The sequence below is a fragment of the Oncorhynchus nerka genome, linkage group LG23, assembly GCF_034236695.1.
Source record: "Oncorhynchus nerka isolate Pitt River linkage group LG23, Oner_Uvic_2.0, whole genome shotgun sequence".
Taxonomy (NCBI): domain Eukaryota; kingdom Metazoa; phylum Chordata; class Actinopteri; order Salmoniformes; family Salmonidae; genus Oncorhynchus; species Oncorhynchus nerka.
Genome location: NC_088418.1, coordinates 17,349,813 through 17,362,736, shown reverse-complemented (window position 1 = coordinate 17,362,736; position 12,924 = coordinate 17,349,813). Strand labels below are relative to the sequence as shown.

Genomic DNA, 12,924 nt, shown 5'->3' with positions numbered 1-12,924 from the left:
TCAGTGCTTTCCTCAAGCATTGTTTGAATTCTAAAATGTGCAATCAATCCTACTTATTCAACCGTCCCTGAAATTTGATGAAGATAGCACGGAACAAACTCTGTTTTATCTCAAGGTGGGTGGTGGGTGATCTGACATACCTGGCCCTCTCTAAAGGCACAGAGCAGATGGTATAACCAGTTAAAGGGTCAAGGAATGAGAGGTATTGATATGCAAAGAGACTGGCCCTTCAGCTGTGTTGCATTACAGATTTAGTTTTACAAGGATCCACGTGACACTCTGAGGGGAGGAAAGATGGTCAAGGAGGCAGAACTTCACCCCTGATCCCTGTGCTGGTGGTCTTTTTATGTCTGCCATATTATTTATAGTTTTATTGTCCTATTCAACATTCCCTATCCAAAAAGTATGCCAACCATGCCAGAGATAGGATTGCCACTTCAGCTAGAGTTTAAAGAACATTACCTCATGATAAAGTAATATTTATTGGACAATGTCTGACTTTTCATGTCTGAAAACCTACTTCTGGACTAAAACCTTTTTCAATCGAGATTTTATATTTAAAGTGCTTTTTAGTCCATGTCGAGTAGACTTCATCTGAGTCTGGGGAACCAGCCCTGTCATTCTAAATCCCATTACCACTATGCTGTACGTGTTTAAACTGGAAAACAGAGCACAGTCTTTGTTGATTTAAAAACAACCAAACCTTTAAAATAATTCATTAAATAATTCATAAAATTGCTAACTTTTAAAAAACTTTTTTACTACTTTACTCTGTTTGCTGCAGTCTCTGAGCAAGAGACCTAACAAACTATCCTGCATAAATAGGTTTAATATTTTTTTTTTTTAGCTTTTGGGTCAAGGGTTTTGTTTCTGTTCTGCTTGCTTGTTATTCCACTCATGCTGTGGCTCATGACTTACAACACTTTTACAACTTGACAACATGAAAATATCTTGTTCACTTGTATGTTGTTCTGAAACTGTATCTCAGTCCTTATGTACGTCGATGTCCTGTCACCCATTTATGTTGATAGCTCACTCCTGCCCGGTTTACATCTTCAACTACCATCAGATAAACATTTTCAAGTGACTTTTTCCTGTAACAAAAGAAAGTATTACACTGGTTTTTTTTTTTTTTAAATTAAAGAAAATAAACAAAAACACTTAGTGGAGATTAAAGATGAGAAATGCAAAAAAAAACATAACTTGCCAAATGAGGATGGAGGTAAGCAGGAGTGACGTATCTCCCGGTCGTTCCAGCGTTAGGGGTAAGTGATGAGGGTGGGATGTGATTGGCTGGATGTAGCAGACAGGCTGTAAAGCAATGTTTTCAAGAGGGACAACCTCCCCACAGGAGTAAGATTTTGATCTGACGGCACAAGAGATCATATCCCCCTCACCTGTCAATACAGGGCTGAACTGAGAAACTATAATTGCAGGTAGAGGGAGACCCTTGCAGGGACAACTTGAGGCCATGGATCCTGCCACTGCAGAAAATGTAAATATACGGTATTCATATAATCAAACAACAACTTAATCAAACAACTTAAACTTTGACAATAATGATGTGCAATGTTGGTTGATGATACAATGACAAAATGTTGCTTTACAGCCTGTCAAATCAACCAGCATTGCTGTAAAGGTTCTCAACAGTAGCTGTGAGGGGTTTGGTACAAACATGGATTATAATATCTACTGTAATCAAATATGTATACTGATCATATCCATGGCACTACTTGAATGTTGATATTTAAGCTTTTGGATGTTTTTATATTTGCCTTTCAGTGTTTGTGGGTCTTATGTTTTTCTTTCTAGCCTGGTCAAATTGAATAGTGAACTCCGAGATCAGGCTGGTTTCACCAGGCTAGTTTTATTTTCATCCGCACTTGTTTAATTATACTACAAATACTGCGCAAATATTTGTGAAGTTATTATTATGATAGTAATCCCATTGGTTTGTGTTACATATTTAAAGTTTTCATTGTGATGTATGGTAGGATTAATGATCACTTGATCAGAGAGCAATTGAGGTGCAACCATGTCCACCCACTGCGCTGTAAACACACATGCAGTTCATGGTATTACATCAACAGGATAGACTATTCAAGGTCCAATCGATGTGAATCAAACAGGCACTTAGATACAAAACAAGAACAGGTGGAGATTCTAAAATGTTCCCAATCATGGAATCTCACTTCAGTGAAAAGTGAAATAACTATTAGGCCTACTGCACAACGTTTTAAGAAAGAAAACTGAGAGTATCTTTGGGAGCAGGTATCGCAACTATAAAATTTTAAAAAAGAGGATGAAGTGCTGTTTGTCCTTTAGAATGAATATGATCTTTAAGAGGCATGCTAGCCCCTGGTATGGTCTTTCCAGACATCGTCAAAGTCCTAATAAAGTAGTCTCTTCTATGTCAGGGCAAGAGATACATTTTAATGTAGATGTAATGGTTACATCTTAATGTTCTGTGTCACTGACATATTCTTAGTATAATTAAGGCATGCCTGAATACTGCGCCACCCACTTTGCTAAAGATAACATTTATGGTGCTATTTGTCAATTGGACATGGGAATAAGGTAATTGTGACAGGCTGGATTAGTCCGGTGTAACCATTAAAAATGAGCTATGTTTCACTTGTTCATTTTGAGCTCTACAGATTAGTGTGTGCTTGTAAAAATACGACAGCTGTTAAACACGTAGCCCATCCATGTGACTCAGTAGAAAGATGTACAAATGACCTCGACTAACCTGTACCCCTTTCACATTGACTCGGTACCGGTACCCCCTGTATATAGCTTCATCATTGTTATTTTATTGTGTTACTTATATTTTTTTATTACTTTAGTTTATTTAGTAAGTGTTTTCTTAACTCTATTTTCTTAAATCTGCAATGTTGGTTAAGGGCTTGTAAGTAAGCATTTCACTGTAAGGATGTATTCGGAGCATGTGACAAATAAAATTTGATTTATCACCGGCTCCAATAAAAATAGTTTAAGGGCAGGAGGCTGCTGAGGGGAGAACGACTCATAATAATGGCCGGAACTGAGCAAATGGAATGGTATCAACTACATGGAAATCATCTATTTGATACCATTCCATCTATTCCACTCCAGTCATTACCACAAGCCCATTGTCCCCAATTAAGGTGCCACCAACCTCCTGTGAGTTTCAGGTAGTAATAATTTTATTGACCAGTGTAAGTAATGCAATGGTACAGAAATCCAATACGATAAAAACGACACAGAAAATGCAGTCCGTCCGTCCGTCAGTCAGTAGACCCACTGAGAAACAAACAGCTACTCATATCAGTCTGTACATAATATGTCACGGGGTAGTAGAACACAGAACACAAGTCATTGATTTGTATAAATAGATGTTTGGATGCTGTAACCCTACCAAGTCATCCCTTCCTGTCCTGTCTGTGTCGTAGCTGAGGCTTGTAGTTACACTATGTTCTATGTGGCAGAGGCTACTGGGCCCGGGGCCAGCTGTTGGTGGGAACTACTGTTTGAGGGGGGAGTGGAAGGCCATTACATGACTGGAGCCTTTGGTCACCGTGCATGGCGACATGTAGTCATAGAGTTGGTTCCGCAATTCAGGTTTCACTTCCATTCCTGGTACTGACTGATAGAGGCGATGGCAGCCAAAGGCATCCGACTCAGTCCCATGGCTTTCTCAGCTCACCCCTTCCTTCTCCCAAACGTGCCAGCTGGGCCATGACAGGAAACCTTGCCCTGTGGCGGAGCCAGACGAGACACCCGGATTAGAACATGATCTCATTGCTTGCCAGCTTCAAATACATATAAGACGTTGAACTGAGGCCTGCAACCGTAGAACACAGACAGTTCACACTGACCATTGACTGGGGATTTGAGCTGATGGGTATTCAAAGAGTGGGTCTTTATGTCTTTTTCAAATCAAATCAATTTTTATTCGTCACATACACATATTTAGCAGATGTTATTGCGGGTGTAGCGAAATGCTTGTGTTCCTAGCTCCGACAGTGGAGTGGTATGTAACAATTCCTCTGGCAATTTTTTCGAAAGCTATCTGCTTTCGTTCCACTAGATTTTTATTGTGATCCACAGAATGACCACAGTAGCAAAGAATTTAGGGTTAGAGTCTGCAATTAGGATTTTGGATGTTGGACTGTGTTCATGATGCTGAGCTGCAACCTCAACAACTCTGAGATGAATATTAACTTCTACAGTAACAGTTTGAGAACGATAATCACATGAAGACTGACATTCTCTGTGAAAAGCCTTCTTACACCTGCTGTTGGGTGTATTCTACTCACTCCCTCTATCAAAGATACCAATGGGCATGGGGTCACAGGACACAGGATTGTCTCAGTTGCTCACATATTCCTAATACAGTGTTTTGTATTCAAGGTTACCGCCAAAAAATGCGAGCCTGGAGAAGCGGAGTATTCAGAGGGAGAATACGAGACATCAGTTAACCAGGAGAAACAAGATGACCTGCGATCTCACAAGGACAGCCTGGCTAACACGGATGTCCCCTTGAATTTAAATGTAAGTCGAATACTATCGTAGCATCCTTAGTGCAATGCCAGCGATCTTGTTAAGAGGTTCAGCCCTAATGAGGTATGTTTATGTGTTGAAATGACAGACATAAGGTTGCGGTTTGAATCTTGGTTTGGAAACCCTGTGAATTTGCTGCAGTAGTTTTGGCACAAAAAGAGTAATCATAAAGATCATGGTACCAAGTATTAAATCCCCAGTTGCGAAGCAACTTTATAGGAGGGCAAGATGTATAGCATCTCTCTACTTGAAATGTTTGATTCTGCAGGTAGACAAATCTGGACATCTGAGATTAGAGACAATTGATGACCTACAGAATATTCTGCAACTGAGGAAGTCAAGAAAGAGAGCGAGAAGAGTACAAGTTCGCAAGCCACCACCCCCACCAGAGACTGTGGTAAGACAGGCCTAGTAGTTGAGTAGGATGACTTTAACCATTTGCACATTGTTACAACATTGTATATATACATAATATTACATTTGTAATGTCTTTATTCTTTCTGAACTTATGTCAGTGTAATGTTTGCTGTTAATTTTTGTTTATTTCACTTTTGTATATTATCTACTTCACGCCAATAAAGCCCCTTGAATTGAATTGATAAAGAATCGAATTTGAGATTTAAGAATAGAGGCAATTAATAAGATTTGACCCAGCATAAGAAGACTGATAACTACTAAGTAACTGCTACGTTCAGGGGTGGACAAGGACCAGAAATTGGCCCTGGCATTTATAACACACTGGACAATTTTTTCCTTGAGGCACCCATTATTAGTGATATTAGTGACAATTATTATTATTTTGTGCAAACCCCCCCCCCCCCCCCCCAACAAGTCAGACAGGCCCACTGGGCTAAAAATGGACTAGCCCATCTGGCATTTCTGACAGTCCGCCCCAGGCTACATTCAGCTGAATCACCATCTCTCCTTGCAGCCTTATTATGTGAATGAGGAAGATTTCTTCAAGGCCTGCGAGGAGAACAAACTGCCATTGATCGAAAGGTATCTGGAAAAATCGGGAGATATCAACGCTTGTGACAATGTGAGTGTTTAGACAACACCGACCAAGCTGAAGTTTGCCAATGCACGTCAGCTCAGCTGTGTCGTGTGTAATGTGTGTTGTAATGCAATGTCCTCCTTTCTATGCCTTTACAGTTCAGACGCACAGGCCTGCACAGAGCTTGCACACAGGGACACGTGGATGTTGTGAAGAGGCTACTGGAGGCTGGAGCTTCAATTGAGTACAAAGACAAGGTACTTTAATGGAAAAGCTCAAAAATAACTGCAGGTCCACGGGAGGCAAGCTCTTGGCAATATATTGCACACGTCTTTGATCCTTTACTGTAAAATCAGTTGGTGTTGATGAGAGAAAGGAACAGAGACAAACAAGGTGGATTTTTGTATAATGTATAATCCCATTGGTTGCCTTCATTTAGCTGGATGCTACTGCTGTCCACTCTGCCTGCCGAGGAGGAAGCACGTCTGTGTTAGAACTGCTGCTCAACAAAGACGGCAGCTTCTCTGCCAGGGATAAGGTAAGACTACAGAACACAAAGCTAACATGCCACTGTGGGTCAGAACACGCACAAATATGACTAAATGCATCAGGGCCAATGTAATCTCTCATGACAAACCTGGACCTGAGATTAGGTTCAATGTGATTTATCCTTACAGATCTTAATTTGAGCCAGTTTGTTACAGCTGGGAAATAATGTGGATTATAATTCATTTACATTTTTTTGTAGGGGTTGATACATTTTCCAGAAGAGAAAATGAAGTCTGAAATGTCAAAGTGGAAAATAAGCCTCTAAACCTTAAACACACTACCAGTTTGACATTTCCAAGATTGCAGGAAAGTTATCCTGCAACAGGGTGATCAAATGAAGATCTTACATCTGTAAATGTTTCTTTGTTCATTCATTAGCTCCGCAGCACTCCCCTTCATGTTGCCGTGAGAACCGGTCACTATGAATGTGCTGAACAACTAGTCCACTGTGGAGCTGACGTCAATGCCAAAGACAGGGTGAGCTATTCTCATTCAGTGTGGGAATTAATTTGCTCCGATATATATACCTTAGAATCTAATCAGAATTTTAAACTGGGTGGTTCAAGCCATGAATGCTGATTGGCTGACAGCCGTGGTATAGCTGACCGTATAGCATGGGTATGACACAAAAATGTGTACTGTTCTAATTACATTGGTAACAAGTTTATAATAGCAATAAGGCACCTTGGGGTTTTGTGGTATATTGCCAATATACCATGGGTAAGGGCTGTATCCAGGCACTCTGTGTTGTACATAAGAACATCCCTTAGCTGTGGTATATCGGTAATATACCACACCTCCCTGGGCCTTATTGCTTAACTAAGTATGAAACACCAATGTAATAGGTCTTTAACTATGGTTTTGTTTATTTATTTATTTTACACAGGAAGGAGACACTCCCATGCACGATGCAGTGAGACTGAACAGATTCAAAATCATCCAACTACTCCTGCTTCACGGAGCCAATCCAAAACTCAAGAATTGTGTAAGTATTTTACTAACTTACATGCATCATGTAGTCAGAGAATCATACTAGTGATAGCAAAAGGTGACAGGATTTATCCATGAACACGGTGCCATCTTGTGGTGATGAGTAATATTTAATCTGAGATCAGAAGAAATACACCCAATATCAAATCACAAGAAAACATCAGTCAAAAGTAATTGCTGTAACATACCACTAACTACTATTGAGATAATAAATACATCTTTGTTTTTCTCCAACACAGTTGGGAAAGTCAGCATTGGATAGCACTCTGGAGTGGCAGAGTGGGGCTAAATCGATTCTCAGCAACTTCAAGGATGATGCAAAAACTCCTGTCAAGTCAAGTAAAGTCCTGTTCAATTAAATTGCATTTTATACAGGTCGGAACTCACTCAGAATGAGTAGATAACAGCAAACGATAGCCCAGTTCCTTTGTGCAGAGTAGTTGTCAAAGTGATTATTTATCTGTTGATTAAAGACATACAGCCTCCAAGGTTTCATCATAGATGAAGAGGCGAAGGAAGAGGATTTACTCAGCCCAAAATCTGTCCGCGCGAGATAAGCCCATCACGCGACTGTCTTGTCAATAGATCATCTTTGGTTTAATTTACACTAGGCTGACTTCAAGGACCGGAGTCAATTTTTGTGAACTAGCAGAGGTTTGGTCTGGAACTTTGAGCTAACTGCATTTGCTCCCAGGGATGTTTGTTTCTTTATAGGCAGCTTATTGGAAGTCTGAAATGCTAAAGGTTGACAAATGAACTATGAGGGGGGGAAAAGAGAAAGTTCAACGCTTGGAAAATGTGACTTGCCTTATGACATCAGCATGACTATAGTATACAGTCACATTTTTAGAAAGAAATGACTGAATTGATACATTCTTAATTTCTCTTTAATATAAAAAGAGTCACAAAACAATACTGTTCCACAGAAAGCAAGCCTGTGGCTTCAACCTGGTTTTGTGGTAGTCAGTGAGAATAAAAGGATTTGAAAATGCTTGTGTAGTATTAATACACTTCCTGAAGTAACTGCAATGTTTCCACTACATGTTTACCTGTAAATGTATTAAATAGACAGCATTGCCTTTGCTATCTGAATTAGATTCCTTTGTCTAAAAGGAACAAGCATCATCATAGTTGCTAATCCATGACAAACTATATAACCACTGACCATTAGAAAACAGTCACATTAACACAAAGATATTCATAAAAGGGCATTTACATAAACACATTCTCTATTCATCCGAAAGTATTTTACTTTCTACTATGCAGTCTCAATCTTAGCCCTCTGAGGCTGTCTCTCAATGGCTGCTCTTTCTTCATAGTGTGTACAATACCCAAGGCAGTCTTTCTTGTTTCTGGAATGACAACACAGTACATTAATTGGTTCCCCTGTGCCACAAATTCTGCTTTGAGACTGATCATTATGTAGTAAATATAGTTTAATGACTGTTATTTGATAAATTACAAAAAAATAACATTCCATAGATGGTTAAACGGGACAGTGAGTAGCCCAAGTGAAGATAACATTTGTGATTTGACCCAACGTATGGAATTGATCGATCAATAAACAGCATCCTATTCACCTCCATGTAAGTGGACAACACGACAGTTGGTGGAGGTTGCAGATTTGCCAAAAAGTAGGCCTCTGGACCTCATTCAGGACAACCGCACGGACACAGGTTGGCCTCATCACACCTGCATAAGTCTGCACTCTATTCTAGTAGCCTACATCAAGTACTGTAGAAGGTAATGTAAGGATACAAGTTGCCAATGTTGTAGGGTCCCCTCAACTCAAGGGACTGAACGAGGAGGAGGGACACAAAACACATTTACATTAGTAAAGTTCATTTCAGGATGATGTTAACGTGCTCAAGGTTTATGTGATTGTCATCTAAGAGGGTAAGACAATATCTCATTTCTATCGTACCTTTTCTGCCCCGCTCGTCACAGTTACATTCTAATTGAAAGATTGTGGTTACATACACCGTTTGAAAATGGCAGGTGGATTAACAGGTGAACAATGAACCGCGATGGGTGTATTTGTTTACCTTTCCTTTGCACATCTCCGCGAGACTGATGGAATTTGCGATGGTGTATCTTCTCAAGGTGGAGTCTCGGATTGCAGGTGCGTAACTTATTTCAAAGAACACACCTCTTTCAACAAGAATAAGTTACATCACTTTTACTGTATATAAAAAAAGGTATCCACTCCAACCAAAAGAAATAAGATGCAAGTGAGTCACCAAATAAGTTGTTAATTCAAATACTGACAAGTGCCTTGCAAAACTATTCAGACCCCTTGGATACACAAAATACTCTGTCAAAGTGGAATAAATTATATTTAGTATATGATAACTAAAATATAGTTGTTGCATAAGTATTCAGCTCCTCTGAGTCCATACATGTTAAACACTTTTGGCATTGATTACAGCTGTGTCTTCTTGGGTAATTCTAAGAACTTTTCACACCTGGACTGTGCAATATTTGTCCATTATTATTTTCATAATTCTTCAAGCTCTGTCAAGATGTTAGGGATCATGGCTACACAGCCATTTTAAATGTCTCACCATAGATTTTCAAGCAGATAAGTCAAAACTGTAACTTGGCCAGTCAGGAACATTATTTGGCCTTGTGTTGTAGGTTATAGTTCTGCTGAAAGGTGAATTCAACTCCCAGTCTCTGGTGTAAAGTAGACTGAACCAGGTTTTCCTCGAGGATTTTGCATGTCCTTAACGCCACTCCGTTTCTTTTTATCCTAGAAAAACTCCCCAATAGTTGCCAATGTCATGCATACCCATACCATGATGCAGCCACCACTATGCTTGAAAATAAGGCAGTTACTCAGTGATGTGTTGGACTTTCCCCAAACGTAAGGCCTTGCATTCAGGCCAAAAAGTGTATTCCTTTGCAATATAACCTTAGTGCCCTTCTTCATGAGGCTTTTGAAAAGCTTCCTGGTCTTTGTAGTTGAATCTGTGCTTGAAATTCAATACTTGACTGAGGGATATTACAGATGTATTTATGGGGGACAGAGGAAGGGTTAGTCATTCAAAAATCATGTCAACCCCTATTATTTCACATAGATTTTTTTAGCCTAGCCAAAACAAAGGTGATGAATACTGATGCAATGACTATATTGTAGTTATTAATTTGTATCTAAAAAAAATAAAAAATAATAATAATTCCACTGACAGTACTTTGTGTGTAGATTGCTGATAAAAAATATATATATTTTAATCCCGCTGTAAAAATAAAATGTGAAAACCAAGGGGTGTGAATACTTTTGCAAGGCACTGTATACATACTTACCCCATTTACTGGAGAAGGGTTGTTTTTCTGTCACTGCTACACAGATGATATCAACATCGAATGTCATGCAAGCTGCCTATTGAAACAAGTAGAACACCAAAATGAGCAGGTTATCCTAACATACATTGTCAGTAGTGGATAATGATGCTGAAAAATGTACTTACATGAAACAACTTCTCTGTTTTAGGATAGACAGCCACTAAATCATAGGCTTTGTACTCTGCAGTTGGTTTCTGGCAAGGGACAGATGTTATTTGAAGAATCATGCAATATGAATACAGCAAATGTTTAAACTTCTACTGCACACAGAGTATACAAAACCTTAGGAACACTTGCTCATTCCATGACAGACTGACCAGCTGAAAGACATGATCCCTTATTGATGTCACCTGTTAAATCCACTTAAAATTGGTGTAGATGGAAGTAAACAGGTCAAAAAGGGATTTTTAAGCCTTGAGACATGGATTGTATGTGCCATTCAGAGGGTGTATGGGCAAGAAAAGATTTAAGTGCCTTTGAATGGGGTATAGTAGTAACGTAAACTCACTCACTTTTGTACATCTTGGTACATCTTTTGTACATCGCCTTGGTCCGTACAATTTACCTTATTTTAGCGCCCCCAAAACATAATACTTCCAGATCAATTGTAATGTTAATACCATAGTAAAGCACAATTTCTCCCCTTTCCAACAAAATAAATTACATGACCTTCACGCTGCCCGTTTCTGCATAATTCAAGAAGGCGATGAGCGCCATCGGGTCTTTTGAAAAATGGCGGGTGGGGAAGTGAAACTAATGCGTGATAGTGAGAAGGAGAGATCACCTGTGGGGAAACAGACTTTTTTCACTCGATCTGTCCAATTGATCACCTTATCGCCTCTAAAATGTAAATAAAACACTATAAAGAGTTAATATAATGGGTCATTACATACCTATTTGAAGGTCTGTGTCGAATTTGAATCAGGTTTTTAGGGCGGTGCTAAAGTGATCTTCAGAAGTAAACATTGTCTTTTGAGAGTAATGATCGCTTACAGCGACGACGCAAAAAATGACTAGGTATCCCCCTTACCTCCGTCACTGTCCATTTCTTGTTTTTAAACGATGAAAGAAGTGCTACACCTGGTGGAGAGATTGTAAGACAGAAATAGTTGCTTTACGCCTGCTGTACGTTACGGCATGACACGTCACGATGTAACAGAGGGTCAGTTCTCTCAACTTTTCTCCAATACTATAGAGCCATAACCATGTCGATCAACGCTTGAATAGAAACCTAGTTCACACCCCAGATTTTTAAGTCAACACAGTCGCTACAGTCCCATTAGTTTTCTTTGCAGCTTCTTTTGAATGTCGTGGTTGCACACATTTATACGGAATGGGGTGAGTTTACGTTAGGCGTCAGACACACCGGTTTGAGTGTCAAGAATTGAAATGATTCTGGGTTTCACAACAGTTTCCCGTGTGTATCAAAAATGGTTCACCACCTAAATCCAGCCAATTTGACAACTGTGGGAAGAATTGGAGTCAACATTGGCCATCATTCCTGTGGAACGCTTGACACCTTGTGTAGAGTCCATGCTCTACTAATTGAGGCTGTTCTATGGGCAAAAGAGGTCAACTCAATATTACAAAAGGTGTTCCTAATGGTTTTATACAGTGTATATTGGACTCACAAAGTGTGATGGGTCTGAGGCCACAACTGTCAGTCGGTTTAAAACCTTGATTGTTCTGGATTTACCCTGTGCAAAAAAATATATATTTAGTTATTATCCCACTGCATGGAGAAATGTGATAGTTATCATCATGAAAAAGTATGACCTTATACATCAACTTTACTCCACATTACCTGCACTACGGGAAATGTATCATACAGATCTGAGACACATTTTGGTTGGCCAATTCCCTGTAAACATAAGCAAACAAATGTTATTAACAAAGGGAAGTACAGCTCTCTTGACTTGGCGAGTTATAAAACAGGGAACACCGAGCCTACCTGTTTCTTTTGTTGCAAATTAACCACATAATTGATGGCAACTGTGCAGTATCCAACTGAAACATGAAAACGTTACAGTACTTGATTAGCAAATCAATCAAGACATATTTCAGCTAGTTCTGGTCCATCGTACGACGACATATTGAGGGTTGCCTCAAGCGATGAACTAGCGCGTAGACGTTAGCAAAGACGAATCTGAAGTTAGTGTTAGCTTAACAGTTTTGCAAATGAGAAGATAAAAACATAGCTAGTTACGGTGAGCTGCTAGCTAACATAACGTTATCCAGGCAGCCATGGTCTTCTTTATGAATAAAGGTTTGTGCTAGTTAAACAGTTATGCAAATGTAAAAAGGATCAAACATAGTTACGGTGCGCTGCTGTTGCAATAACATTCTGAAGTCGTTTTTTATCGGTTGTGTAGCTAATATTCGAATCCATAAACACAGCCATGTTTCCATGTGTATCATTTTAAACTTACATGTCGACAGTGAGTTAATTGAAATGCCTTATGGGATATGTCGTTTTTTATATTTCCGCATCCGGTTGTTGCTTG

At 39.4% G+C, this 12,924-nt stretch overlaps 1 protein-coding gene and 1 long non-coding RNA gene across 8 annotated transcripts in view; one reads left to right on the top strand and one right to left on the bottom strand.

The window, feature by feature from the left end:
* Positions 1-8,066, top strand: part of LOC115106367 (ankyrin repeat domain-containing protein 1-like) — a 29,631-nt gene extending 21,565 nt beyond the window's left edge. Inside the window, exons 1-9 of one of the 2 annotated variants that reach the window (XM_029629024.2) lie at positions 3,810-3,894; positions 4,393-4,533; positions 4,811-4,939; positions 5,474-5,581; positions 5,695-5,793; positions 5,976-6,074; positions 6,464-6,562; positions 6,972-7,070; positions 7,315-8,066. In XM_029629024.2, coding sequence (XP_029484884.1) covers positions 3,880-3,894; positions 4,393-4,533; positions 4,811-4,939; positions 5,474-5,581; positions 5,695-5,793; positions 5,976-6,074; positions 6,464-6,562; positions 6,972-7,070; positions 7,315-7,434 — 909 coding nt within the window. In that variant the 5' untranslated portion in view covers positions 3,810-3,879 and the 3' untranslated portion in view covers positions 7,435-8,066. Of the gene's footprint in view, positions 1-3,809; positions 3,895-4,392; positions 4,534-4,810; positions 4,940-5,473; positions 5,582-5,694; positions 5,794-5,975; positions 6,075-6,463; positions 6,563-6,971; positions 7,071-7,314 lie in introns of those variants that run through there. The other variant, XM_029629023.2, reaches the window with a different exon arrangement.
* On the bottom strand, positions 7,945-12,854 carry LOC115106369 (uncharacterized). 6 transcript variants are annotated; one of them, XR_010460667.1, is made up of 5 exons: positions 12,372-12,854; positions 12,225-12,281; positions 10,546-12,117; positions 10,382-10,457; positions 7,945-9,226 (listed from the first exon to the last, which is right to left on the bottom strand). It is a non-coding gene; the product is annotated as an uncharacterized LOC115106369 (long non-coding RNA). The 6 variants fall into 6 exon arrangements; XR_010460668.1 differs by having other exon boundaries at positions 7,945-10,457; positions 10,546-10,614; positions 12,052-12,117; XR_010460666.1 differs by having other exon boundaries at positions 10,382-12,117.
* Between the last annotated feature and the right edge of the window lie 70 nt (positions 12,855-12,924).